The following is a 27,869-nucleotide window of genomic DNA, read 5'->3' as shown; positions in this document are numbered from 1 at the left end:
TGCCCTCCCCCAGCCCCAAATCACGACCAGCCAGGCCCGGAAAGAAGAAGTGGATTTGTTTATTGGGGCACAGGGGTTGCTCCCCAAAACGCTGGGGGGGCCTCCAGCAGCCCCCCAAGGCACTGCGGGGCGGTGGGGTGGGTGCGGCGGCGCCGCCCCCACCCAGCCAAATAATAATAATAATAAAAAAATGACTTTGGTCCTGATAAAACTGGCGAGGGGGCGGCTGCCCGGGCTTGGAGCGGGGGGCACCCGGTTGGTCCACGGCGAGGGGTTAAGGCAGTTTTGGGGTGGGGGGGTCCCCAGCAGGCAGAGCCTGGGGGGCGCGGAGGGGCTCAGAGGATCTGGCGGGGCATCCCGTAGCCCGTCATGCCAGCCTGCGAGGCGCCCCGGTTGGTGCCCATCTGCAGCCCGATGACGCTCTGCCCCTCCTTCAGCTTGTCCTCGGAGAAGACGCGCCGGTTCTCCTGCGACTTCCTGCGGGCACACGGGGGTGTCAGCATCCCCAGGGGACCCCACAACCCGGGTTCCTCCCCCTCCAGCACCTCCACCTACTTGGGGAACCAGTTGGGGTCTCCAACGAAGAGCCCGTCACCCTTGGCCACGGCCAGGCTGCCTAGGTTCATCAGGGTCCTCTGCACGCACGCCATGTTCTTGCCTGGAAGGCCCACATCAGGCTCGGCTCCGTCCCCATCCCGTCCCACCCCACATCCCGCGGGTCGCTCACCTTCCCAGAGATCCACGGTCTGGAAGATGTCGGTGGCGGCGATGCCGTAGCGCTCGGCCGCCTGCAGGAACTGCGAGATCTGCTCCATCTGCTTGAAGGCCATGGCTGACGCCTGGATTTTGGCCACGGGCGCCTGTCCCCGCGGGTGGAGGCTGTTGATGAGCCGGCACAGCACCTGCAGGCAGGGACGGGGTTTAATGGTAGGGATCAGGTGCGTGGCACCCATGCCAGCTGGCCACGGGGCTACTCACCGTGCCATCCTTCAGCCACTGCTGGAAGCCGTCCCTGCCGGGCGCCGGCTGTGCCACCGCGCCGCCGCCGTCGCCGCCGCACTGCGCCAGGATCCAGCGCACCAGCACCTGCTCCAGCTCGGGGTCGTACTGCCGGTCGATCTTCTGCTGCACCTCCCGGCTCAGCCCGTACGACGGGCCCCGGTTCGCCATGCTGACGGCAGGAGGATCTGCGGGGGTGGCATCCATCGGTGGCTCCGGTGGCACCCGCGCCGTCACCTCGGCGTGGCACAGCCCCGTCCGGCGTGGAGCCTTATCGCCCGTGCCAGGCGCTGCCCAGGCTCTGCCCTCTTCCTGCCCAGCTGGCCGGGAACGCGCTGGGTTTGTGCCCACCCGAGGGGCAGCTGTCCCCAGGCAGGGTGGGCAGCGCTGTGACGCCCTCCGTGCCACCCTGAGCATCCCCGGCCCGCGGCCCGGCCCCGCCGCCGTGCGCCGGCTCGGCAGGCGCCGGGGGCCGGTCGGAGCTTGTTTGAGGATCTCGCCCGTTTGCTCGGGCCCGGAGCCAGATCCGGGACTGGCACGGGAGCGTGGGGCCAGGGCTGATGGCGGCGGTGTCCCCACCCCACCCCTTGGCCAGGTGCTGTGCCAAGGTGCCGCTGGAGCGGTGCCACCCATGCTGGAGATAATGCCCACGGGGGACATGAGCAGAGTGGCCCTGCCCGTACAGCCAGGGTGTCCCGAGCTCCTCGGGGGTCTCTCCATCCCCTCTGCCCCACAATGTGGTGGGCACATGAAGCTGCCCACCCGTGCATCGCCCCCACACCCCGCTGGCATCTGGGGGCACCGAGAAGCCAGAACACGTGCGGGTGGCCACGCCTGCCCGGTGTCCCTGTCCCAGCCGGGCACATGTGGCAGCTGCCCGGCCCAGCCCCAGGGGTTGCCCAGCTCCAGTCGGGGGTGCCAGGCTCGGTTTGGGGCAGCGTTCACCCCTGTCACACACCGGGCTTCAAGCTCGGGGGTCCTGTCACCGGGAGCACCCCCAGGACAGGAGGAAAACCGACCCCAGCCAGGTGTGCCCCCGGAGCCAAAGCTTTGTGCCACCGCGGAGGTCTCCTGGACCCAGCGTGGCATGTGGGGACCCCGCGGGGGTGGCGTGGGGAGCGGCCGGCCGGGGGCCAAGGAGTTGGGAAACAAAGAGGAGCTGGAACTGGGATCGCTTCCCGACCCAGCCGGAGCTTGCCCAGGCGGGATGGGGACACAGCCGCACCCAGCGCCGCGGCCCCGGCGACCTCCGGACTCGGCGGGAGGGGCTGCGCCCAGCCCGGCTTGGGCTGCTGGGGACCCTCCGGCCAGCGTGGGGACACAGAAGGTCCCACTTATGGGGCAGCCACCCCAGGGGACACCCCGGGCACCCCCAAATTCTTTCCTAGGGGCGGCAGGGAAAGGGCTGAACCCAGCGCCGCTGCGACCGCGCCACGCCGGGGACCCCCGAAATCCTCCAGCGGCGACAAGAAGGGGACCCCAACCAGCACAAAGCCACCCTGGGGACCCCCGCCACACCCCGGGGACAGCAGCGAGAGGCTGCACCCAGGGCTGCAGCACCCTAGGGTGCCCAGAGCCCCCCGGGGGCGGCGGGGAGGGGACCGGAGCCAGCCCCGCGGGCGCGCCCCGGGGCTCCCGGCACGGCGGGGCCGGAAGCCGCACCCCGGTCCCGTTTCCCGGGCGCGGCCGCGCGTCCCGGCGGCTCCGCGGGCGCGGTCCGGCCGCAACCGCTACCGGGGCGGGCGGGGGGGACACCCCGGGGGACACCCCGGGGGACACCGGGAGAGCCCCCGGTATGGTGGCCGGTCCCGAGCCCGTTCCCATCTCCGCCCTGTCGCTGTCCTCCCGGTCCGCATCTCCTTCCCGGTGCCCGCGCCGCTCCCGGTGCCATCCCCATCCCTCACCGATGCCCGGTGCCCGGTGGCCGGTGCCAGCCCCTCCCTACCTGCGGCGCCGGTCCCGCGCTCCCGGGGCGGCAGTGCCGGATGCCGCCGCCCGCGCCCTTTTCACGGCTGATGTCACCGGGACCGCCCGGCACCGCCCGCCCCCGGGGCGGGATCCGCCGGGGCCGCGGCCGGGGCTGCGAGCGAGCCGGCACCGCGCCCCGGGGCAGCCCCGCCCCGGGAGGGGGACACGGGGGGCACGGGGACGGGGTGGGGACAGGGTGGCTGCGGTGGGGACAGGGTGACTGTGGTGGGGACAATGTGGTTGTGGTGGGGACAAGGTGGCTGCAGTGAGGACAGGGTGGCTGCGGTGGGGACAGGGTGGCTGCGGTGGGGACAGGATGGCTGTGGTGGCAGGGGGACACGGGACAGGGTGGCTGCGGTGGGGACAGGGTGACTGTGGTGGTGACAATGTGGTTGTGGTGGGGACAAGGTGGCTGCAGTGAGGACAGGGTGGCTGCGGTGGGGACAATGTGGCCGTGGCGGGGACAGGGTGGCCGTGGTGGCAGGGGGACACGGGGCTGCGTGGGGACAGGGTGACTGTGCTGGGGACAATGTGGCTATGATGGGGACAGGGTAGCCATGACAGGGACAATGTGGCCGTAGTGGGGACAATGTGGCTGTGGTGGGAACAGGGTGGCTGTGGTGGTGACAATGTGGCTGTGGTGGGGACAATGTGGCTGTGGAGGGGACAGAGTGGCCGTGGTGGCAGGGGGACATGGGGCCCGCATGGAGATAGGGTGGCCCTGGTGGGGACAATGTAGCTGTGGTGGGGACAGGGATTGTGGCAGGGACAGGGTGACTGTGGTGGGGACAATGTGACCGTGGTGGGGACAGGGAGGCCACGGTGGCAGGGGGACACAGGGACAGTGGCTGTGGTGGGGACAGCGTGGCTGCAGTAGCAGGGACAGAGTCACACGATGGGGACAGGCTGTGCTTAACCCCCCTGAGCATTTTGCTGGTGACAAAACCTCTCACGGTGGCAGCAAGGAGCTGTGACGGGGACAATGCCCACGGTGGCACGTGGCGGGTGCCAGGACCCTGCTGTGATGATGATGATGATGACGGGGACAAGCAGGGGCCGGCTCTGGTGACAAGGGGACAGCTGAGGGTCGGGGGGGGAGGACGTGGCCCCCGCAGTGTCCCCGGTGGCGCCGGCAGGGACGATGGCGTTGGCACGAGTCCCGTCTCCATGGCGAGCGCCACCAAAACAAAAAACAAAACCTCGGCTCGGGGCCACCGGCCGCCTCCGGAAGGGGTGGCAGGGCCACCACTGCAGTGACCCCGTCACCACCACTGCAGTGTCACCATCCCTGCAGTATCCCCATCACCATCCCTGCGGTGTCCCCGTCACCACCGCTGCAGGGTTCCTGTCACCATCCCTGCGGTGTCCCTGTCACCACTGCCACCCCTCAGCACCCAGCTGTGCCCAGCCCACCAGGAGCTTGGCTGGGATGGCACTGTCACACAGCTGGGATGGTACTGTGACATTGTTCTGCCACCAGAGCTCAGCTGGGATGGCACCGTCACACAGCTGGGATGGCACTGTGACACTGTGGTGCCATCAAAGCTCGGTTCTGATGGCACTGCCACTGTGGTGGCACCAGAGCTCGGCTGGGATGGCACTGTCACAGAGCTGGAATGGCATTGTCACTCTGTGGTGCCACCAGAGCTCGTTTCTGATGGCACTGTCACACTGTAGTGCCACCAGGGACACTGTGGTCATGCTGTGGACCAGCCCAGAATGTCCCCTTGCCTGCCCTGCACCCACGGGTGCCACAGGGTGGGGTGACTTTAAGGACTGTCGGTGTCCCCTGGGGATTTCGGGTGGCGTTTCCTGTGCCGTTGGGGACACGGGCAGGGGGTGGCACTGGGTGACCCATGGGACACGGGGTGACATGGGGGGAACAAGGGCAGGGGTGACACAGAGGTGCAGGAACGGGGTTGGGTGACACAGGGACAGGACCCAGGGGTGACACAGGGGCAGGACCCAGGGGTGACACAGGGGCAGGAAGGTCCCAAGGGACCTGGGTGACAGGAACAGTGACACTGGGGCAGGATCCCCCTCAGCCAGGGGACACAGGGGGTGGTTTGGGGACAGGACCCCCGGGGGTGGCACAGGGGGACGACAAGGCCGGGGTGTCACAGGGCACCATTGGGACAATGTGGGGGTCACCCAAAGTGGGGTGGGGGACCTTGGGGACAAACTGAGGCAGGGACAGAGGGCAGGATGAGGGGCAGGGCCAGGGGACATGGGGTGGACACGATGGGGGACATGAAGTGGGCGGGGCAAGGGCACACGGGAGGAACTGAAAGGGGACATGGGGTGGGTGTGGCAGGGGGACACGAGGGGACACTGGGGACATGAGGTGGGCAGGGCAAGGGGACACGAGGGGACACGGGGGGGACATGGGGTGGGTGTGGCAGGGGGACACGAGGGGACACTGGGGACATGAGGTGGGCAGGGCAAGGGGATACAGGAGGAACTGAAAGGGGACATGGGGTGGGTGTGGCAGGGGGACACGAGGGGACATCATGGGGGACTGGGGGCATGGCAAGGGGACACGAGGGGACATGGGAGGACATGGGGTGGGTGTGGCAGGGGGACACGAGGGGACACTGGGGGGACATAATGGGGGGACACGGGGGGACATGGGGTGGGCGTGGCAGGGGACACGGGAGGAAGAAATAGAGGAACACACAGGGACGGGTGGGTGTGGCAGGGGGACACGAGGGGACATCATGGGGGACATGGGGTGGGTATGGCAGGGGGCACGAGGGGACATCATGGGGGACATGGGGGCATGGTGGCAGGGGGACACAAGGGGACATGATAGGGGACATGGGGGCATGGCAGGGGGACACGGGGGGACATGGGGCGGGCGTGGCAGGGGGACAGGAGGGGACGGGGGGACAGGGGGTGGGCGTGGCAAGGGAACATGGGGGGACATAATGGGGGGACACGGTGGGAGATGGGGTGGGCGTGGCAGGGGGAAAACACGAGGGGACATCATGAGGGGCCACGGGGACATGGCAGGGGGACACAAAGGGGGACAAAGATGCGGGTACGGGGTGTGGGTGCCCAAAATCCGTGACCCGACGCGACCCGCGCCGGAACCCCACGCGCGAACCCCCCCGGGTGACGTCACCGCCAGTCCCCGCCCCCTCGCTGACGCGCTCCCGCGCCGTGACCATATAAGGGCATGTGCGAGCTGGCCACGCCCCCTCCCGCGCGGGCCACGCCCCCTCCCCGCGCGCGCCGGGCCACGCCCCCTCCCGGGGGGGGGGGGCAACGGAACGGAGAGGGAGGGGAGGGGGGAAACTGAGGCAAGCGGGAGGGGAGGGGGACATCGGAATGGCGGCCACCCGAATAAATGGGGAGGGGACACTGAGAAAATGGGGGAGGGGTAGCGAGAGGATGAGGGGACACCCCGAGGGAGGAAGATGAGAGGAGGCATGAAGAAAATGGGGGTACGGAGCAATTTTGGGGAGGGGGCACGAGAAAATGGGGGAGGGGTAGCGAGAGGATGAGGGGGACACCCCGAGGAAGATGAGGGGAGACGTGAGGAAAACGGGGGTACGGAGCAATTTGAGGGGGGGGGGGGGACACGAGAAGATGGGAGGGGGGTGGGATTTGATAGGGGGACACCAAGTGGGGAATGGGAAAATGTGGCCAGGGGATGGGGAAGATGATGGGGGGACAACACAGGAGAATTGGGGAGCCCGCAGGAGGCACGAAGAAGATGGGGAGCAACTGAGAAGATGGAGGGAGGGGAGGATGGGACAGAGGGGGTTTAGAAAGATGGGGGGACGTGGCAGAACCCTGCACGCCTTGGGGATCCCCTCGCTAACAGGAGCCAGAGCTGCTCTCACGCTTCTTTATTTCCTCCCCCCCACGGGGGACCACCTAGAGCAGCGTGGCCACCTCGAAGCGCTCGGAGCAGCACCCACGGGTGCCCACCCGCTGCCGCCGCTGCTGGGCCCCTTCCCTGCGGCGCCTCGCCCCCAGCCCCTCGGCTCGGGGGGTCTGGCCGCGTTCCGGGGGACCCCCCGTGCCCAGCGCCTCCGCCGACACCGAGCTCACCGGGGCCGAGCCGGGCTCTGCGGGGAGATAAGCAGCGTCCGGTCCCTCCGTGGCAGCCGGCCACGGGGCACGGGGGGTACGGGGGGTCGCACTCACTGTGCCGCTGCAGGTCCCGCAGGGCGATGGAGGAACCGGGCCGGGCCGGGGCCGCGCCCCGGTAAAGCTGCAGCGCCTCCAGGAGCTCGGATTCCAACGCGAATTCCGCGTCCCACTCGTAGTTCTCGTCCACCGAAGTGTTTCTCCTGCGGGGAGGGGGAGAGGGGCACGGACCCCCCAGCCCCGAGGGAGTGAGACCCCCGGGGAGACCCCAAAAAAGTGGAAGCTCTGGGCATGGGTGTGAAACCCTAAGGATGGAGAGCCCAGGGGATGGGTTCCAGGGGAGACCCCAAAAAAGTGGAAGCTCTGGGGATGAGTGTGAAACACTGGGGATGGAGAGCCCAGGGGATGGAGGTCAGGGGAGACCCCAAAAAAGTGGAAGTCCCGGGGATGGGCTCCAGGGGAGACCCCAAAAAAGTGGAAGCTCCGGGGATGGGTGTGAAACCCTGGGGATGGAGAGCCCAGGGGATGGAGGTCAGGGCAGATTCTGAGGTGGCAGATCCCAGGAATGGTGTGAAACCCCAAGGATGGAGAGCCCAGGGATGGAGGTCAGGGAGACCCCAAAAAAGTGGAAGCCCAGGGGATGGGTTCCAGGGGAGACCCAAAGAAAGTGGAAGCTCTGGGGATGAGTGTGAAACCCTGGGGATGGAGAGCCCGGGGATGGAGGTCAGGGCAGACCCTGAGGTCTGGGAGGTCTGAGACCACCCCATCTCCCCCCGTGTCCCCCCATGATGGCAGGGATGGCCATGAGACCCCCAAGGATGAACATCAGGGTAAACGCCAAGCCACAGGTGCCCAGAGATGGGTGGCAGGGGCACATCCCAAGGTCAGATCCCGGGGATGCACCACCCCGAGGGACATGGGGAGCTGGGGGAGAACTGGGGTGGTCTCTCGGGGCAGGGAACAGAGCGGAGGGGGTGTCCCCACGGCACTGCAGGGCTGGGAGGTGGCTCCGTGCCACGCCAGGCTCGGTGGGACAGGCCCGGAGCTGCCCCAGCACGCTCCGGGAGCTCATCCCAGCGCCCTGCCCGTGGCTCACCTCTTCCCGGCGCCAGCATCCGTCCTGCCCTCCGCTGCCGAGCCCCCGCTGTGCCAGCTGCCCCCGTCGCCGACGGGGGTGCCCAGAAAGGTGCCCCCCAAGGACGGTGCCAGCGAGGGGGGCCGCAGGAAGGAGCCGCTGCCCCGGCCGCTGCTCTGGCTGGTCAAGCTGCCCCGCGGGAGCTTCTCGGGCGCGGCGGCGTCCGGCGGCCGCCCCGGCGTTTCAGTCCGGAGATGCGGGACCGGCTGCGGGGGAATCCCGGGGCTGGGGGAGCGGGGCCAGGAGGGGGAACCGGGCAGCGAAGCCTTGGCGGGGCCCGGGGGCAGCCGGGGGGGCTCGAGGAACGCGGAGGAGGTGGCGTTGGCACTTGTGTCAATGCAGCCCGGGCACAGCGTCCGCTCCGCGGCCGGGGGGCTGGCGGGGGGCTCCGGCCGGCCGGGGGGCTCCCCCGGTTCCTCCGGGGGCGGCCAGTCGCCGTCCACACACATCTCCTTGAAGAAGGGCAGGCTGAGGTACTGCAGGATCCCGCTGATGGCTGGCGGGCCGGGGGACACCGGGGGGCCGGCGGCCGGTTTGGGGGAGCCCCGGCGGGGCGGTGAGTCCCAGGGGGGGCCGTGGCGGGGCCCGGGGGGCTCCGGGACGGCGCTGTAAGGCAGGGTGGCGGCGGCAGAGGCCACGGGGCTGATGTCGGTGATGCTCAACGCCACGGCCTCATCCACGGGGCTGCTGCTGCCGCCGTAGCCAAAGTAGCGGCCGTGGCGGTGACCGGAGGCTCGGGAGCCCCGGCGGGGTTGCCCCGCGGGTTGGGGGCGTAGCGAGACCTCCCTGTGCCACACGGGCTCATCGTCTTCCTCTTCTTCATCCTCCTCCTCCTCCTCCCCGGCGGGCAGCTGGTGGTAGGGCTGCGGGGGAGCCGGCGGAGGCTCCGGCTCCGGGCGAGGGGATGGAGAGCCCAGCACGAAGCGGCCGTCGGGGCCGCGGCAGATGCGCTCCAGCGGGACGTGGCTCTCGTAGCCGGGGTAACGGGAGCCGGCGATGCTCAGCCCCAGGCTGGTGCCGGCTTTTTCACCCCACAGCAGCGTCCGGTGCAGGCTCCGGCACGGTGATGGCTGCAGCTTCAGCTTCACCGTGCTGGCGGGGCTAGCAGGGCCGCGAGCATTGCTGCAAGGGAGAGGCAGCAGCTGCAGCAGCCGCCAGATGTGCTGCCAGGCCCTGCTCCTGCATTCCCTCATTTGTTTCTCCAGACAAAACTGCCCCAGAGGGAGCACAAGGGGAGCCTCGGTGGCAGCACCCCGCTCGTAACGCCCTTGGGCAGTGCAGCAGGGGGTGGCTGTCCCCAGGGTGGCAGAGGGATGAGGACACCCCGCTCCTAACGCCCTTGGGCAGTGCAGCAGGGGGTGGCTGTCCCCAGGCTGTCCCCGTGCCCCCAGTTGGTGGCAGAGGGATGATGAGGAGTGCAGTGGGATGGGAACATGGCATGGCCAGGAGCGGGACAGGGAGGGACAAGGAGGGAGGGGAGAATGCCATGGAGAGAGTGGGAGAGGGAGGGGAGTGTGGCATGGCCAGGAGTGGGATGAGAGGGAGCAGGATTTGGGGGAGTGAAAGCCAGAGGTGGGACGGGGAGGGAAGGGGATGTGGAGGAGCAAGAGAGGGACAGGGAGGGAGTGTGGCATGGCATGGCACAGCATGGCATGGCAGGACAGGAGAGGGAAAGAATGTGGCATGGTGGAAGAAGGACAGGGAGGGAGTGAGATGGAGGGAACGTGGCATGGCATGGCATGGCATGGCAGGACAGGGAGGGAATGTGCACGGTGGGAGCAGGATAGGGAGGGAGTGTGGTGTGGCATGGCATGGCATGGCATGGCATGGCATGGCATGGCAGGACAAGGAGGGAACGTGGCATGGTGGGAGCAGGATAGGGAGGGAGCGTGGCATGGCACGGCATGACACGTCAGGACAGGGAGGGAACATGGCATGGCATGGCACGGCATGACACGTCAGGACAGGGAGGGAACATGGCATGGCATGGCACGGCATGACACGTCAGGACAGGGAGGGAGCGTGGCAATGGCGTGGCGTGACTTACTGTGGAGGTGGAAGCTTCTTGCTGGGGGAGAAGACGAGTGGTGGATCTGGAAGGCCATGAGAACACAGGGGGAATCACACGGCGAGCAACTCAAAAGGCGATGAGGAGGAGACGGCGGCACCCACTCGGTCCCCCCACCCTGGCTGGCCTGTCCCCGTGTCCCCGTTGTCCCCGGTACCTTGGCGGCGCTTGCGGAGGCGCGCGGCGCGGCGCCGGTTCGTGAGGCAGGCGGCCGTGGTGCTGAAGATGACGGCCACGCTGAGGAAGCAGATCCCCCCGATGACCCCCGCCAGCACCGGCTGCGGCAGCAGCTCGGGCAGCTGCGTGCGGGACGGGTACACCTCCATCCCTGCCAGGCACAGGGCACCCCATCAGGCAGGCACGGCCCCCCAAGATGTGCCACCAGCATCGTGGGGACAACAGCTCAGCTCAGAGGCTGCTGTGCCACCAGCGTTGTGGGGACAACAGCTCAGCTCAGCTCAGCGGCTGCTGTGCCCTTGGCAGGACTGTGCCCACCACCCTGGGCACCACCAGAAAGGATGCTCTGCTCCCTGAGGATGAAGCCAAGCAGTCCTGGTAGTTTTAGCAGGGCACCCCATCAGGCAGGCATGGCCCCCCCAAGATGTGCCACCAGCGTCAGGGGGACAACAGCTCAGCTCAGCTCAGAGGCTGCTGTGCCCTTGGCAGGACTGTGCCCACCACCCTGGGCACCACCAGAAAGGATGCTCTGCTCCCTGAGGATGAAGCCAGCAGTCCTGGTAGGTTTAGCCTTGGGGGTCCTGCTCTGTCCGTGTAGCAGCAGGGCCAGGGGGTGGGAGCAGCATGGAGGGGGGTTCTCCTTTGGGAATTTGGGTGTTTCCCACCTCTGTTTTCCATCCCCAGCCTTACCTGCCGTGGAGATGTTCACCGTGTTGCTGGGGTCGCTGATGTAGCTGCCAGCAAAGGCCACCAGTCGGAACTCGTAGAAGGCGTCCTGGGGAGGACACGGGGCCATGAGCCACGCGGCCACAGCGGCCACCAAACCCTAACCTGTCAGAACTCAAAATGTCCCTCAGACAGTTTTGGGTGTTCCGGGCCCAGGTCAGAAGCATTTGAGACCCTGGCAGGCAGCTGGACACAGCTGTGATTTTGGGTTTGAACCATGGAATGATTTACCAAGCTTGCAGGAAGAACAAGAAGTCACAAAATTTAGATATTATAGTAAAAATAGTCACAAAGTAAAGGGAAGAATTTTTGAGTGCTGTACAGGGGGGTTTTAAGTCTTGTACAGGGGGGTTTTGATTTTGTACATGGCGGCCAGAAGTTTTAAGATGGATTTGGGATTTGGGCCTGCCCTGTCCTCCCTCTTTCTCCTTCTTTACCTCCATGATCTTGGTGATGTTGGCACTCACAGGTTGGTTTAGAGTAAAAAGGCACCATTTAATATAGGTAAATAGGCATTGGGAAAAAACTATAAATATTTAAGACGTAATGTACCATATAAAAGATAACACCAGCCCAGGGGCAGGGGGAGAGAAGAAGCAGTCGGGGTCAGAGAGGATGTCAGGGTGTGTGTGTGCCTCTGCCTGAGCTGTGAGCAAACCACAGCAGCTCAAGAACAAAATCTTTTAGATAACTTGCAATAAACTGCCTTGAGACCAAACAAGAAACTGCTGAGCCTTTCTTTGGAAGCACGGGTTGGAGGACGTCAGAATCTGAGATATTGATGATCCTGAGATTGTAAAAAGTCTCTGTCTTTCTGCCCCGTTGCCGAAGAAGAAGTCATAATTCGTCTGTGCTGGTTTTCAAGGTTGTTTATTCTTATATATATAAGAAGATATATATATATATATATATATATGTGTATAAGAATAAACTTATCTATAACATGCTCTGTCTGACCTGCTGCAGGTCTGTCCTGCAGGGCTCTGCCCTCAGTGGGATGTTACAAACATTAAATACCAGAAACTACCTGTGCTGGATTTACAAGAACGTGCCAATATCTGTCACCTACGTTGGACAGTGTGTCCCCAGCCTGAACCAACAGAAAAATGCCAACACCACAGTGAGACATGGAGGACATGAAGAAGGAGAAAAAGGACAAGGCACACCCAATTTCCTCCATCTTGTCCCCTTTGGACCCCTCATCTAGAATCCTGAAATTTTACTTTTGCACCCGTGCCACACTTAATTATTACTTAAATCAAACACTCAGAGCTTGTAATTCATCCTGTAAGATTGAAAACTCTTTTCCATGGACAGAGATCACAGCCAGTGTCTCTGGGGGCTCTGTCCAGGGGGTCCCAGGGCAGCCAGAGGGAAGCCCTGGATTCCCACAGGAGGAGAGAATTTTTCCACCACGTGGAGCCACCCCTGACCTAGAGGTGATCTCTGGCACTAACCCACCTTGGCACCCGGCCAGACCTCACCTTGATGAGCCCTGGCACCAGCACCTGCGTGTCCGTGGCGGGGATGGAGCTCTCCAGCACCTCCCAGCCACCCTTGTCCTGCCGCAGCTCCAGCGCGTACCCGCTCAGGGCCACTGAGGCACGGGCAGGGGGGTCCCAGCGAAGCAGAACCCCCCTCACGCTCTCGTTGGCCCTCAGAGATCGTGGTGGGGACAGGAAGACGTGCACAGTGATGGCTGGTGGCTCCGGAGGCACTGTGGTCACTGGGAAGCCTGGGGAGAAGGCAGAGGTTGAGGGAACAGGAGCATCCTGAGTGTTTTGGGGGGCACCGGGGGTGTTTTGGGGAGCTTCACTCACCCCTGGGCACGGAGGTGACGATCTGGCTGAAGGGGCCGCTGCCCAGCTTGTTCTGGGCCAGGACGCTGAACTGGTAACTGGTGTCTGGCTGCAGGTTCTCCACCAGAAGGTGCTGAGCCCCCGCTGGCACCGACAGCGACACCCAGTCGTGGTGTGCCCGCGGTGGCTTCCTCACCCTGGGGACAGGAGGGACGTGTGAGCCCAAAGTTGGGGTCCCTGGGGGGGACACAGCAGAGGTGGGGCACTCACAGTGGGGTGTACCAAACGCTGAACCTCTGGAAGTAGCCTCCATCAAAGCCTGGCTCCCAGGAGATGTTGGCTGCCAGCAGCAGCGGGAGCACGGAGACGTTGGTGACAGCGTGGGGACTGGTACCTGGCGGGCAGCGGTGGCACACTGGGGGGCTTGGACCACCCTTTCCAGCATGTCACCCACCCCTGGGACTATCCCAGCCCACCAGTGACGAGCAGCTCACCCAGGACGTGGACAGAGGTGGCAGTGGTGACACTGGCCACCTGGTTGGTGGCCGTGCACTGCCAGACTCCGTGCTGCTCCTTGATGAGGGGGCGGAGGACGAGGCTGCTGTTCCCATCCACCTGGGCACTGCTCTTCCCCACGCTGCCCACCTGTGGGGCACGGGCACGCTGATGGGGGGGTCACCACCAAGCCACCCCCACGCAGGGCTGGGGCTGTGACACTGCCACACTTGTGGGGACAAGGGGACTTGAAAAATGGGGGCTGGTTTGGAGAGCAAGGAGCAGGATTTTGTCCAATTTTTAGAGGAAAACCAAGCAAAGTGACCTGAGATCCTTCAGGAACCAAGTGATGGGACCCCAGTTTGGGATGGAACCCAGTGGGGAACAGGAACATAACCCCAGGAGTGATGTAGAGACAAAAATACCACCCCAGAAATGATACCCTGGAGGCCAAAAGCAATCTCTGTCCCACCTGATGGGACCCCAGTTTGGGATGGAACCCAGTGGGGACAGGGACATAACCCCAGGAGTGATGTAAGGACAAAAATACCACCCCAGAAATGATACCCTGGAGGCCAAAAGCAATCTCTGTCTCACCTGATGGGACCCCAGTTTGGGGTGGAACCCAGTGGGGACAGGGACATAACCCCAGGAGTGATGTAAGGACAAAAATACCACCCCAGAAATGATACCCTGGAGGCCAAAAGCAATCTCTGTCCCACCTGATGGGACCCCAGTTTGGGGTGGAACCCAGTGGGGAACAGGAACATAACCCCAGGAGTGATGTAGAGACAAAAATACCACCCCAGAAATGATACCCTGGAAGCCAAAATCAATCCCTGTCCCTGAGGGGGGCTCAGCTGACCCCCCAAAACACCAATTCCTACCTTCACCCAGGTGATGGTGGGTGGGGGATCCCCGTGAGCCACGCAGGGGATCACCAGCTCCCGACCCACCTCCTGGAAATATTCCTCCTTGGGCCGCACCGTGAAGGCAGGAGGGTCCTGCAAAGCATGATTTATTCAAAAAAATGTGGATATTGATCTAGTACCCATGCCCAACTGTGATGGCCAAAATCTCTCTAACAGTTTAAAGTTAAAAAGTGTGTGTTTACAAAGCTCCTGCTCTGAATTATTAAAGAAATATGGATGTTGATCTAGCACCAATATCTAATTGTGACAGACAAAATCTTTCTAACAGTTTAAAGTTAAAAAGTGTGTGTTTATTGTGTGTGGGACAGCTCCCAAATCCACACCGCAGCTTTTAAGTGATTACAGAGCCCTTTTATCCACCCAACTATTGAATACCCAAAAATACAAATAAATATTCATCATTTTGGTACATCCCCTTCTTCTCTTCCTACGCTAATCATTTCAAAAGCCATTCAGCATAAAATTTATTCCTTGAAAAGGGTCCCTTTCATGGGGAGGGGTCCCAAAATGAGGAAATCAATGAAGTCTTCCTCCTTCTGACCTTTCAACCTTTTTAATGTAAATATGACAAGTGAACTCTTGGTAGAACTCCCATTCCTTGTCTTCAATTGGTTTCAGGACAGAGGAGACCAACAATTGTATTAAGTTCCTAAAATCTATTTGTCAATTTATATTCTTCATTACAATTTCTTCATTATATTCTTCATTATAAACCCAGATAACTCAACATTGTGCTGACAAGCAATCAATTATTAGTTAACTCCTAACTCTTAACTTTATCAAGGCATACTTATTTATTTTAATTAACTCTAGTAAGGCTTCTCTCAAACTAAAATTGTCAGAATCTGAGGTATTGATGATTCCAAGATTGTAAAGTCTCTGTCTTTCTGCCCCATTGCCAAAGCAGAAGTCATAATTCATCTGTGCTGGTTTTCAAGGTTGTTTATTCTTATATATATAAGAATATATATACATATATTCCTATATGTATAAGAATAAAGTTATCAATAACATGTTCTGTCTGTCCTGCAGGGCTCTGCCCTCAGTGGGATGTTACAAACATTAAATACCAGAAACTACCTGTGCTATATTTACAATAGTATGAATAATGTGCCAATATCTGTCTCCTACATTGAACAATGTGTCCCCAGCCTAAACCCAGTCCCCAGTTTCTGGAATATAATGTTACAAACATTATATAATGTCACAAACATTATATACCACAAACTCCCTGGGCTGGATTTACAAGAACGTGCCAATATCTGTCACCTCCGTTGGACAGTGTGTCCCCAGCCTGAACCAACAGAAAAATGCCAACACCACAGTGAGACATGGAGGGCATGAAGAAGGAGAAAAAGGACAAGGCACACCCAATTTCCTCCATCTTGTCCCCTTTGGACCCCTCATCTAGAACCCTAAAATTTTACTTTTGCACCCATGCCACACTTAATTATTGCTTCTATCAAACACTGAGAGCTGGTAATTCATCCTGTAAGATTGAAAACTCTTTTCCATGGACAGAGATCACAGCCAGTGTCTCTGGGGGCTCTGTCCAGGGGGTTCCTGACCCCTGCCAGGGTCCCAGGGCAGCCAGAGGGAAGCCCTGGATTCCCACATAAAATCTTAGCTCCTCTAACATCTCTAAATCCCTTAAAGCTGATGTTTCAGATGGAAGGAATTTTGAAACATCTAACTAAAATCTTAGCTCCTCGAAAATCGCTAAGTCCATTAAAGTTGATGTTTCAGATGGAAGGAATTGTGAAACATCTAACTAAAATCTCAGCTCCTCGAAAACCTCTAAATCCCTTCAAATGTACGTTTCGAGCAGAGGGGCAGTTTGGGGGTGCAGAGGAGGGTTCAGGGGACCCCGAGGGGCTGCTGACCTTGAGCAGGACGCGCGTGGGCCGGGAGGGGCCGGCCGTGCCGTAGCTGTTGAAGGGCGTGCAGCGGTACAGCCCCGGCGCGTCGTCGTTGCCCGTGGCGATGACGATGGAGCCATCGGGCCCGAGGGACCAGCCGGGGAGCTGGGAGAGGGGGAAAGGGGAGGATGAGGGATTTGGGATGGTGGGAAGGAGGTGGGAGAGGGGAAAAGGTGAGAGAAAGGGATTTGGGATGGTGGGAAGGAGGTGGCAGAGGGGAATGGGTGAGCAGGAGGGATTTGAGAAGGAGCTGGGAGAGGGGAAAAGGTGAGAAAGGGATTTGGGATGGTGGGAAGGAGGTAGAAGAGGGGAAAATGTGAGAAAAAGGGATTTGGGAAGGAGCTGGGAGAGGGGAATGGGTGAGCAGGAGGGATTTGGGATGGTGGGAAGGAGGTGGGAGAGGGGAAAAGGTGAGGATGAGGGATTTGGGGTGGTGGGAAGGAGGTGAGAGAGGGGAAAAGGTGAGAAAAAGGGATTTGGGATGGTGGGAAGGAGGTGGGAGAGGGGAATGGGTGAGCAGGAGGGATTTGAGAAGGAGCTGGGAGAGGGGAAAAGGTGAGAGAAAGGGATTTGGGATGGTGGGAAGGAGGTGGGAGAGGGGAATGGGTGAGCAGGAGGGATTTGAGAAGGAGCTGGGAGAGGGGAAAAGGTGAGAAAGGGATTTGGGATGGTGGGAAGGAGGTAGAAGAGGGGAAAATGTGAGAAAAAGGGATTTGGGAAGGAGCTGGGAGAGGGGAATGGGTGAGCAGGAGGGATTTGGGGTGGTGGGAAGGAGGTGGGAGAGGAGAATGGGTGAGGACAGATTTGGGAAGGAGCTGGGAGAGGGGAATGGGTGAGAAAAAGGGATTTGGGAAGGTGGGAAAGAGCTGGGAGAGGGGAATGGGTGAGCAGGAGGGATTTGGGAAGGAGCTCTGAGAGGGGAACAGATGAAGAAGGATTTGGGAAGGAGCTGGGAGAAAGGAACGGATGAAGAAGGATTTGGAAAGGAGCTGGGGAATGGGTGAGCAGAAAGGATTTGGGATGGGGGGAAGGAACTGGGAGAGGGGAACAGATAAGGAGGAAGAATTTGGGAAGGTGGGCGTGGCCATACCTTGGAGCAGCCGGGGAGCTGGGAGAGAGGAATGTGGAAGTAGGAGGGATTTGGGAAGGCCACTGGGAGTGGCTCTACCTTGTCCAGCTCCAGCGGGCGCCCGTCCCTGGTCCAGGTGACCGAGAGCAGGGGGGGGTTGGCCCTGCAGGGGCAGCGGATCACGCCCCGCATGCCCTTGGGCAGGTGGGTCTCCGGGAGCATGGTGGTCACCTGCGCCGGGTCTGCGGGGACACACGGGGCTGGGGTCCCCACGGGGCACCCCTGTTCCCACCACAACCCCCCCAGCGGGGCCCCCCCAGCCCCCAGGGGTGCAGGAGGGGGGTCTTACAGAGCACTGTGAGGAAGGCTGAGGCGGAAGGAGGCTTCCAGAGCCCGTTGCTGGGGGTGCAGGTGTATTTGCCAGCATCGTCCGGGGTGGCTCGCTGCAGCAGGAGGCTCCCGTCCACCAGGACACGGACCCGAGCCTGGAGGTGGCTGGGAAGGGGTGGCACAGCCGTCAGTGGCACGGTTGGCACCCTCCCTGTTTGCCCCCACCACACGCCCAGCCTGTGCCTGGCACTCAGGGGTTCCTCAGCCCCGGTGCCACCCCCGTTGCTGTCGTACCTGAGGTGGAAGACGTTGCTGCCGCCCTGGAACCAGGTGTAGGTGAGGTTCCCTGGGTAAGCCTCAGCCTGGCACGCCAGGAAGGCATCTTGGGAGATGTTAACAGTGACGTTCTGAGGTGGCACCACGATGATGGGCGGCCCTGGAGGGGTGCAGGTCAGAGGGGCAGTGAGGGCTGGGCACGGGGACCATGCCAAGGCTCCCTCTGCGTGTTCCCTCTGCGGGAACCTCCTGGCCTCACCCTGCACGAGCACACGGGTGGTGTGGGTGACGCTGCCCTCCTGGCTGGAGGCGTGGCACGTGTAGGTGCCCGCGCTGGCGCGTTCCACGGCGGCGATGCTCAGCGTCCCGTTCCTCACCTGCCGCGGCACCGAGGGACAGCAACGCACCCCATGAACGGCGTGGTGACACCAGGCAGGTGCCACCACAGCGGGGATGGGCGCCAGAGCTTGGTGACACCACAGAGGGGGTGTCACCCTCACCTGCACCGTGTCCCCGCTCTGCACAGGCAGGTCACTCCTCTTCCAGGTGACAACGGGCTGGGGGTTGCCGACAGCCCTGCAGGTGAGGCTGAGCGCAGCCCGGTCCCGCACCTCTACAAACGCAGGGGGGGTCTCCAGGAAGGTTGGGGGTGCTGGAAGGCAAATTTAGATCCAAACCTTCACCCTTAGATCTGCCTCAACTCGGTGTGGAAGCCCAGCGTTTCCAGCGGGAGGTGTGGGCCGGTACCGTTGACGGTGAGGTGGATCCAGGTGCCGTTCTGGAAGTCGGCGTCGCTGCTGTGGCGGTCGAGGAAGAGCACCCGGCACTCGTACCAGCCTTGGTCCTCGGCACGCAGCAGGTCCAGGCGCAGCGAGGCGCCTTCCTCCAGCCGCACACGACCTGGAGCGGCAGCGGCTCAGGGACAGCCGTGTCCCCAGGACACCCCCTCCCCTCCCGGGACACCCCCTCCCCTCCCAGGACACCCCTTCTCCCGGGTCACCCTCTCCTGGGCCACCCCTCTCCCTGGGGTCGCCCTCTCCCAGGTTACGCCCTCCTTGGGGTCCCCCTCTCCTGGGTCACCCTCTCCCTGAGGCCACCCCTCTCCCAGATCACCCCTCTCCTGGGCCATCCCCTCCTTGGGGTCCCCCTCTCCCGGGCCACCCTCTCCCGTGTCACACCCCTCCCTAAGGCCACCCCCTTCCCTGGGTCACCCCCTCTCCCTGGGTCACCCCTTCCCTTCCCTGGGTCACCCCTTCTCCCGGGTCACCCCGGCCTTGGGGTCCCCCTCTCCCTGGGTCACCCTTCTCCCAGGCCACCCCCCTCCCTAAGGCCACACCCTGCCCGGGTCACCCCTCTCCCATGTCACCCCTTTCCCGTGTCACCCCTTTCCCGGGTCACCCCTCTCCCCAGGGTGCCCGCCCACGCTGGCACGGCGCAGAGCTGAGAACGGCGGTGCCACAAGTTGGTGACGGCGACATCCAGCACTGCACCGCGTGGGTGACACGGGGAGGAGGCGACAATGCCTCTGTCACCCACCCCCGGCGGGGTCCCCCCAGCACGGCGGCTCCACGCTTCCAGCATCGCTCCCAGCATGATGATGGTCCCAGCATCCCTCCAGCTGCCCACCCCTCTCTCCCCACGGGGGTGGGAGAGTCCTTCCCGAGGACTCTCCCACCCCCGTGGGGTTCTCGCCCCACGCCCCGCGGCCTCTTTGATGAGGAGAGGGATAAAGGCCGGAGCGAGAGCGGGCGCAGCCCGTTAATCCCCCGGGCTATTATCAGAGCCATAATCGGCTCACGGTGCAGCGGGCAATTGGCTCAGCCCAGGCTGGGGTGCGCGGGCAGCGGCTCCCAACGAACGCACCGGCACCCCCTGTCCCGGGCACCCCCTGTCCCGAGCACCCACTGCCCTGAGAATCCCTTTCCCCGGGCACCCACTGTCTGGAGCACCCATTATCCCGGGCACCCAGTGCCTTGAGCATTCCCTTCCCCAGGCACCCACTGCCCTGAGCATCCTTTTCCCTGGGTACCCACTGTCTGGAGCACCCATTATCCCGGGCACCCAGTGCCCTGAGCATCCTTTTCCCTGGGTACCCACTGTCTGGAGCACCCATCATCCTGGGCACCCACTGCCCTGAGCATCCCCTTCTCTGGGCACCCACTGTCCTGAGCACCCCCTTCTCTGGGTACCCTCTGTCTGGGGCACCCATCATCCCGGGCATCCCCTTCTCCGGGCACCCACAGCCCTGAGCACCCCCTTCTCCGGGCACCCACTGGCCTAAGCATCCCCTTTCCCGAGCACCCCCTGTCCAGGGCACCCATCATCCTGGGCATCCCCTTCCCCGGGTACCCACTGTCCGGGGCACCCATCATCCTGGGCATCCCCTGTCCAGGGCACCCATTACCCTGAGCATCCCCTTCTGTGGGCACCCCCTGTCCGGGGCACCCAGTGCCCTGAGCACCCCCCGTCCCGGGCACCCATCATCCCGGGCACCCCCTTCTCCAGGCACCCAGTGTCCTGAGCACACCCTTCTCTGGGCACCCCTTCTCCAGGCACCCAGTGTCCTGAACATCCCCTTCCCTGGGCACCCACTGCTCTGACCATCCCCTTCCCCAGGCCCTCACAGCCCTGAGCACACCCTTCTCTGGGCACCCCTTCTCCATGGCACCCATCATCCCGGGCATCCCCTTCCCCAGGTACCCACTGTCCGGGGCACCCATAATACCGGGCACCCACTGCCCTGAGCCTCCCCTTCTCCAGGCACCCACTGTCCGGAGCACCCCCTTCTCTGGGCACCCATTGCCCTGAGCATCTCCTTCTCCGGGCACCCCCTGTCCGGGGCACCCACAGCCCTGAGCACCCCCTGTCCGGGGCACCCACAGCCCTGAGCACCCCCTTCCGTGGGCATCCATCCTGGGCACCCATCCTTCCCTGCCACCCGGGCACCCCCGGGCCATGCCAGGTGACTTTGGCCCCGGGACACCACGGAAGGAGCAGAGCAGCCCAGGATGCTCCATCAGCATCCCAGGAGCTGCAGCTCCCCGAGGGGTTCCCAACACGGGAAATTTCGGGGAACCCCGCTGCCAGCTCCACCCGGAGTCCCGCTGGGCACCGCGATTGGCATTCCGAGTCCCGCCAGACGAGCCCGGCAAGGATGAGGAGGAAGAGGAGGAGGAGGAGGAGTGGCAGGCAGGTTTGGACACCGAAATCCAACCGAGCCGTGCCAACCCCGCACACAACCGCGGGCAAAACCTTTCCCAACACGGGAAATTTCGGGGAACCACTATGCCAGCTCCACCCGGAGTCCCGCTGGGCACCGCGATTGGCATTCCGAGTCCCGCCAGACGAGCCCGGCAAGGATGAGGAGGAAGAGGAGGAGGAGGAGGAGTGGCAGGAGCCGGGCTGGCGGGTTTGGGCACCGAAATCCAGCCCCGAGCCGTGCCAACCCCGCACACAGCCGCGGGCAAAACCTTTCCCGCAGCGCCCAGAGCTGGGTCCCACCCTTCTGCCTTCACCCCGCGGCTGCGAGACGAGGGGACCGCCAGAATTTTGGGAAGTGGGACAGCCTTGGGAAGATTTGGGAAGCTCTGGGAAGCCTTGGGAAGTCCTGGGAAGCTCTGAGAAGATTTGGGGAGCCCTGGGAAGCTTTGGGAAGCTCTGGGAAGCTCTGAGAAGCTTTGGGAAGCCCTGGGAAGCTCTGAGAAGCTTTGGGAAGCTTTGGGAATATTTGGGAAGCCCTGGGAAGATTTGGGAAGCCCTGGGAAGATTTGGGAAGCTCTGAGAAGCTGTGGGAAGCTTTGGGATGCCCTGGGAAGCTTTGGGAAGCTCTGGGAAGCCCTGGGAAGCTTTAGGAAGCCCTGGGAAGCTTTAGGAAGCCCTGGGAAGCTCTGATAAGCTTTGGGAAGCTTTGGGAATATTTGGGAAGCCCTGGGAAGCTTTGGGAAGCTCTGGGAAGCTCCAGCAGCTGCCACCCCCAGCCCCAGGCACGTCGGGAGCAGCCGGCTCCCGAACAAAGGTCCCTTTGGAAGGGATCAGAGCGGCCTGGGGACGCCCCTCAGCCTCCCCCTAATCCCCCTGTGCCGGCCCCAGCCCCCTCCTCCTCCTCCACCGCCCTGCAAAAACAACAAAAAAAACCAAAAAACAAAACCCTGTGGCCCAGCATCCCCCCCGCGCCTGGCAACCGACATTCAGCGGGACACAAAAGGGGGTGGGGGGACACAAAGGGGGCTGCAGCCCCCGCCACGCGGCCAGAGCCGGGGAGAGGGGGGGTCTGAGCCAGGTCAGAGACCACCGACCCTCCCCTAGGGCAGGGGACAGCGTCCCGCGGCACCGTGGGTGGTGGTGGCACCCAGGGGAGAGCCCACCCCATCCCACCAAGCGCTGTGACAGACCCCAGCCCACCCTGTCCTCAGGACCACCCCCCCCGATCTCCCCAGGAGCCACACCGGTGACAGCAGCGGCGACACCTGATCCACCGATCCACCTGGGAAGCGTGGGGAGAGGGGGTTGGCATCGCCCTGCACCCACCGATCCCACCCCTGCCATGCCCGGCCGATGGAAAACAAGCCACCCCGCTGCCATGGCGACGGCCCCCAGCCCCCCTGCCCACCCAGCTCGCCCTCAATTCCAGCCACCAGCCCCTTCCCCCAGCGCTGATCCCAATCTGCTCCCGCAGCCCCGGCGGGGACGAGGGGACACGGGGGAGGGGACTGCGGGCACCGCCAGCCCCTTCCCGGGTAACCGGAGCTGCCACAGCCCCCGGGGCCCCTCGGTGCTCAGGTAACAGGAGCCCAACCCAGATCTCTCGGGAGAGAAGGTGCCTTGTCCTGCCCGGGCTTCGTTGTCACCGCTGGTCCCCCAGAGCCAAGCTGGAGGTGCTAAAAGCATCCCCAAAAAATCTGTGTGTTCAGGGTGGAGAGCGGGCATCCCTGCTGAGGTGATTTTTAGGCAGGGGATAATTTTGGCAGCCGGGTTTGGGTTCTGATGCAGGTATGATCCCGTCACCCAGAGCCAAGTTGGAGCTGCTAAAAGCATCCCCAAAAAATCTGTGTGTTCTCCAGGGTGGAGAGCGGGCATCCCAACTGAGGTGATTTTTAGGCAGGGGACAATTTTGGCGCCAGGGTTTGGGTTCTGATGCAGGTATGATCCCATCACCCAGAGCCAAGTTGGAGGTGCTAAAAGCATCCCCAAAAAATCTGTGTGTTCAGGGTGGAGAGCGGGCATCCCTGCTGAGGTGATTTTTAGGCAGGGGATAATTTTGGGTATGATCCCGTCCCCCGAGCAAAGGTCGGAGCAGGGATTTCGGTGCGTGGCTGGCACACAGCGCCGGGGTTGGGCTCAGCCCGAATCACCCACGGGCTGCCAGCCCTGCCCGTGCCCAGGGCACACTGCTGTGGCTTTCCCCGGGTGCTCGCAGCGATCCTCTCGCTGGGATTCCTCTGCCACCGCTCACTTTAAATACCCGCTAAAGCAGCCAATATCCCCCTCCCACGCCCAGCCCGGCCCAGCTTTGCTCCAATTAGCAGCTCCCCCGAAATCCCCTCCCCAGCCTCAACCTTCAGGCGACCCGCACCGGCCGAGGCAGCGCCCGAAGCCCCCGGGGCACCCCGGTGGTGCGGCGGGCAGGGCTCGTTCCACCCTGCGGGAGATGCCCCAGCACCCACGGGGGTGGGTTGGGGGAGCTTTTCCCAAATTTCACCCTGTGGGGATCTGCATCCCCTCCACCAGCTGGGCACATCCCATCCCTCCTGCCACCCTTGGGGATTGGCACTCACCTGCTGCAGGGACCTCAGCGCCCCCCGAGACCCCCAGAAGAGCCCCCCAAGTTCTCCGGGAGTGGGGTTCATGTGGTGAAACACCCGGTTTGACCCAAGCACAGCGAGTGGAAACACGGGAAACCCCACAGGGAACCCACGGGGACCCACGGGGACCTCCACCCGCCCCGTCCCCGCGACTCACCCGCGTACTCGGGGTCCACGCGCGGCGAGTAGAGCCCGAACTTGATGAAGATGGGCAGGACGAAGCCGAAGCGGACCCACTCGATCACGTAGAGCGGCGGGCGAGCCTCGTGCGCGCCCAGGAGCCCGCAGCCCAGCACCGCGCTGCCCCCGACGCGCCCCACCACGGCCCGGGGCTCGCTCCGCCCGCTGCCTGCGGGACCGGCACCGGGCCACCGGTGAGAGCGGGACACACGCCGGGATGGAGCGGCATGGCAGCGGGACGGCACGGGATACACCGGGATCGTTCGCCTGCCCACGGAACCCCCCCAGCCCCCCGCCTCTCCGGGACCCGGCGCTGGCCAAACCGATCCCACCGGGACACCCCGGGACACACCGGGACACACCGGGACCTTCCTCCCGCCCCCGGAGCCCCCCGCCCCCGTTATCCCCAGCTGTTCCCCGCCTCCCCACGCTTCCCCAGCACAGGTAGGACCGGCCCCGCCGGAACACAGCGGGACACACCGAGACCCTTTCCCCGCCCCCGAGCCCCGCCACCGGCCAGACCGGCCCCGCCGCTCGCCCCCCACTCCCCGGGGCATCCCCTCACCCCCGGCTCCGGCGAGCAGGCTGAGGACGGCGGCGCGCAGCCACCACCGCATAGCCCAGGCCCCCTCTGCGGCGGCTCCCGCGGCGTCACCGGGGCCCGCGGAGCGGCGGGCTCGGCCGGGCAGCCCCGGGAGCACCGGCCCCGGGCGGGGGGCGCGGGGGGCGCGGGGGGCTCCGCGTCCCGCCGCTCCTCATGCCCGGCCGGCCGCGCTCGGCTGCGCTCGGCTCTTCCCGCCTGCTCTCGGCTCTTTCCGCCGCGGTTCGGGTCCGTCCGGGTCCGCTCGGGCTCCGGCCGCCGCCGCCGCCGGGCGGCCGCAAACAAACCCGCGATGGCGGGAGGGGCCGCCCCGGACACGCCCCCCGCCGCCTGTTGCCACGGCGACAGCCAATCAGGAGGCGCCGCTGGGCGCTTCGCCAGGCAGCCAATGGCGGAGCGAGGCAGCGGGGAGCGAGGGGTGCTGGGAGATGTAGTTCTCGGAGTGGGGCGGGGGATCGGGGGCGTGTGGGGTGAAACGGAGGGGACATGGGGGGACAAGCGAGGGGGACATGGGGGGGACACATGGGAGATCACCAGGGCAGGCACGGGGGGATGCGGGAGGGGCATCTAGAGGGAGGAAACGAGTGGGCACACGGGTGGGACACACGTGGGACATAGCGTGGGACACGGCGGGGGTCACGAATAGGACACAGGGGTGGCGTGTGGGGTGACACGGAGGGGACATGGGGGGACAAGCGAGGGGGACACGGGGGACACATGGGGGATCACCGGGGCAGGCACGGGGGGCTGCGGGAGGGGCATCTAGAGGGAGGACACGAATGGGACACACGGGGGACATAGGGTGGGACACTGGGTGGGTCATGAATAGGACACAGGGGTGGCACATGGGTGGGACACACGAGTGGGACACATGGGTGGCACCGTGGAGGGGACGCAGATGGCACACATGGGCGGGACACACAGGCCAAACACTCCTGGGACACACAGGGGACAGAGGTGGGACGCAGGGGTGGGACAAAGAGGGGACACACGGGTGGGACAAAGAGGGGACACACGGGTGGGATGTGGATGGGACACACGGGTGGGACGTGGACGGGACACGTGGGTGGGGTTTGGGTGTGTGATCCCCCCGTGGGACACCCCCCGTGGGACACAGGGACAGGCAGGGGGTGACAAGCAGCCCAGCCCTGTGTCCCCTCTGTGCCAGCACTCCCCGCTCGCCCTTCCCCATCCCATCTCCCCCTCTCTAATCCCATCCTAAAAGTGTCCCCACACGGGGACAGCCACCGCTGCCACCTCCCCATCCCCGGCGGGCTGAGCCGGAGCTGGGCCACTCGCCAGCCTGGCTTGGGGACAGGAGGGGGACATAGCGGGGACATCCCCAGCGCAGAGCCGGCATCCAGGGACGTGCAAACCCCGCACGTGTGACACCGAGCCGGCCACACCGGAGCCCCGCGATCCCGCTGGGGCGGTGCCCCCCAAGCTCAGCCCCCCTCGGAGGGTTTGGGGGGGTCGGTGGAGCCCCCCCGGCCCGGCCCGGCCCCCCGAGCGCGGGGGACTCTGAGGACAGCGCGGGGTCAGCGGGGTTAAGGGCAATAATTCTGCCGTAAGCAGCTTTCGCTTAGGCTGGGCATCGTTGGCCGCATTGCCACTGTGGCCACTGTGTCCCCATTGTGTCCCCACTGTGTCCCCACTGTCCCCATTGTGTCCCCATTATGTCCCCCTTGTGTCCCCACTGTGTCCCCATTGTTTCCCCACCCCACTGTGTCCCCAATGTGTCCCCACTGTGTCCCCAATGTGTCCCCACTTGTCCCCATTGTGTCCCCACTTTGTCCCTACTGTGTCCTCACTGTCCCCATTGTATCCCCATTGTGTCCCCGTTGTGTCCCCACGGCACTGTGTCCCCACTGTGACCCCATTGTCTTCCCATTGTGTCCCCACTGTGTCCCCACTGTCCCCATTGTGTCCCCACCCCACTGTGTCCCCATTGTGTCCCCATTGTGTCCCCACTGTGTCCCCACTGTATCCCCATTGTGTCCCCACCCCACTGTGTCCCCATTGTGTCCCCACTGTGTCCCCACTGAGTCCCCACTGCATCCCCACTGTGTCCCCATTGTGTCCCCATTGTGTCCCCATTGTGTCCCCATCGTGACCCCACTGTGACCCCACTGTGTCCCCATCGTGACCCCATTGTGTCCCCACTGTGTCCCCATTGTGTCCCCATTGTGTCCCCACTGTGTCCCCACTGTGTCCCCACACAGGGCTGGGCACCCCCAAACCGCCTCTGCACCCCAACACAGCCCCGTGCTCTGGGGTGGCCTCGCTGTGGCATCGCTTGGGGGACACGGGCGTCCCCAAAATGCCACCACGGGCCACCAAAGCCAGTTGTGCAAAGTTTTGGAGTGACCCCACACCCTGCAGCGAGCACCTCCCCAATTCTGGGCACATCTGGGCAGGGCACAGCTGGACTGCCAGCAGTGCCACCACCACCCCGGTGTCACCACCCCGGTGTCATGTCACCACCCTGGCACCTCATCCCGTGACATTGTGGCCTTCCAAAGGAATTTTTTTGGGGGACCGTGGAGCTGCTGGTTGAGGCGCTGACTCCACTCGTGCCCGGGGCGCTGCCAGCCATGTGCCACCCGCCCGGAAACGGGGACGGTGACACCGCTTCCAACCGGGATTTAAATGCCACCAAGGTTAGGAGCAGCTGAGAAGAGATTTCCAGGATTGGATTTTTGGATGGAGATGCCTCAATTCCGGCTAAGCTACACTTTAAGCGTCCACGTCCCGGCTCGGCCCCCCGGGCGCTGACACGGTTGTCACCCTCCACGTGGCAGCGCGGCGCCGGCGGGTGACAGATCTGGGGGGGAGCTCTGGGGGCTGCTGGTGGTCCCTGAGGGATCCAGAGCGAGATCCACGCCAGAGCTGGGATCCCGTGGGACCCCAAAAACAACATTTGGGGCACCCCAGAGCCAGGACCCAGAGCTGGGACCCAGAATTGGGACCCCTAAACCAGAACCCAGAGCCAGGACCCCAAAACCAGAACCCAGAGCCGGGACCCATAGCTGGGACCCCAAAACCAGATCTGGGACCCCAAAACCAGAACCCAGAGCCACGACCCAGATCTGGGACTCCAAAACCAGAGCTGGAACCCAGATCTGGGACCCCAAAGCCAGGACCCAGATCTGGGACCCCAAAACCAGAGCCAGGACCCAGATCTGGGACCCCAAAACCAGAGCCAGGACCCAGAGCTGGGACCCCAAAACCAGAGCCAGGACCCAGAGCTGGGACTCCAAAACCAGAACCCAGAGCTGGGACCCAGAGCTGGGACT

The 27,869-nt window shown here is 63.7% G+C and overlaps 2 protein-coding genes across 2 annotated transcripts; both read right to left on the bottom strand.

Moving 5' to 3' along the window:
- Positions 1 to 35: 35 nt before the first annotated feature.
- TAGLN2 (transgelin 2) lies at positions 36 to 2,996 on the bottom strand. The gene is made up of 5 exons (XM_021532287.1): positions 2,945 to 2,996; positions 979 to 1,187; positions 728 to 902; positions 556 to 658; positions 36 to 477 (listed from the first exon to the last, which is right to left on the bottom strand). The coding sequence occupies exons 2-5, from the start codon at positions 1,168 to 1,170 to the stop codon at positions 336 to 338; spliced, it is 612 nt and encodes a 203-aa protein (XP_021387962.1). The 5' UTR covers positions 1,171 to 1,187; positions 2,945 to 2,996; the 3' UTR covers positions 36 to 335.
- Positions 2,997 to 6,806: 3,810 nt separating this feature from the next.
- On the bottom strand, positions 6,807 to 25,140 carry IGSF9 (immunoglobulin superfamily member 9). The gene is made up of 20 exons (XM_077789307.1): positions 24,692 to 25,140; positions 23,950 to 24,239; positions 18,739 to 18,891; positions 18,492 to 18,643; positions 18,251 to 18,368; positions 18,010 to 18,151; positions 17,735 to 17,880; positions 17,485 to 17,627; positions 16,281 to 16,421; positions 14,353 to 14,469; positions 13,465 to 13,615; positions 13,241 to 13,364; positions 12,992 to 13,167; positions 12,656 to 12,906; positions 11,136 to 11,220; positions 10,426 to 10,596; positions 10,248 to 10,293; positions 8,162 to 9,322; positions 7,123 to 7,268; positions 6,807 to 7,043 (listed from the first exon to the last, which is right to left on the bottom strand). Exons 1-20 carry the CDS (start codon positions 25,138 to 25,140, stop codon positions 6,850 to 6,852), a joined length of 4,356 nt encoding a protein of 1,451 aa, XP_077645433.1. The 3' UTR covers positions 6,807 to 6,849.
- Between the last annotated feature and the right edge of the window lie 2,729 nt (positions 25,141 to 27,869).

Source organism: Lonchura striata, chromosome 33 (genome assembly GCF_046129695.1).
Source record: "Lonchura striata isolate bLonStr1 chromosome 33, bLonStr1.mat, whole genome shotgun sequence".
NCBI classification, from domain to species: domain Eukaryota; kingdom Metazoa; phylum Chordata; class Aves; order Passeriformes; family Estrildidae; genus Lonchura; species Lonchura striata.
Note: the sequence above shows the minus strand (reverse complement) of the source record. Positions and strands in the feature narration are given on the sequence as shown.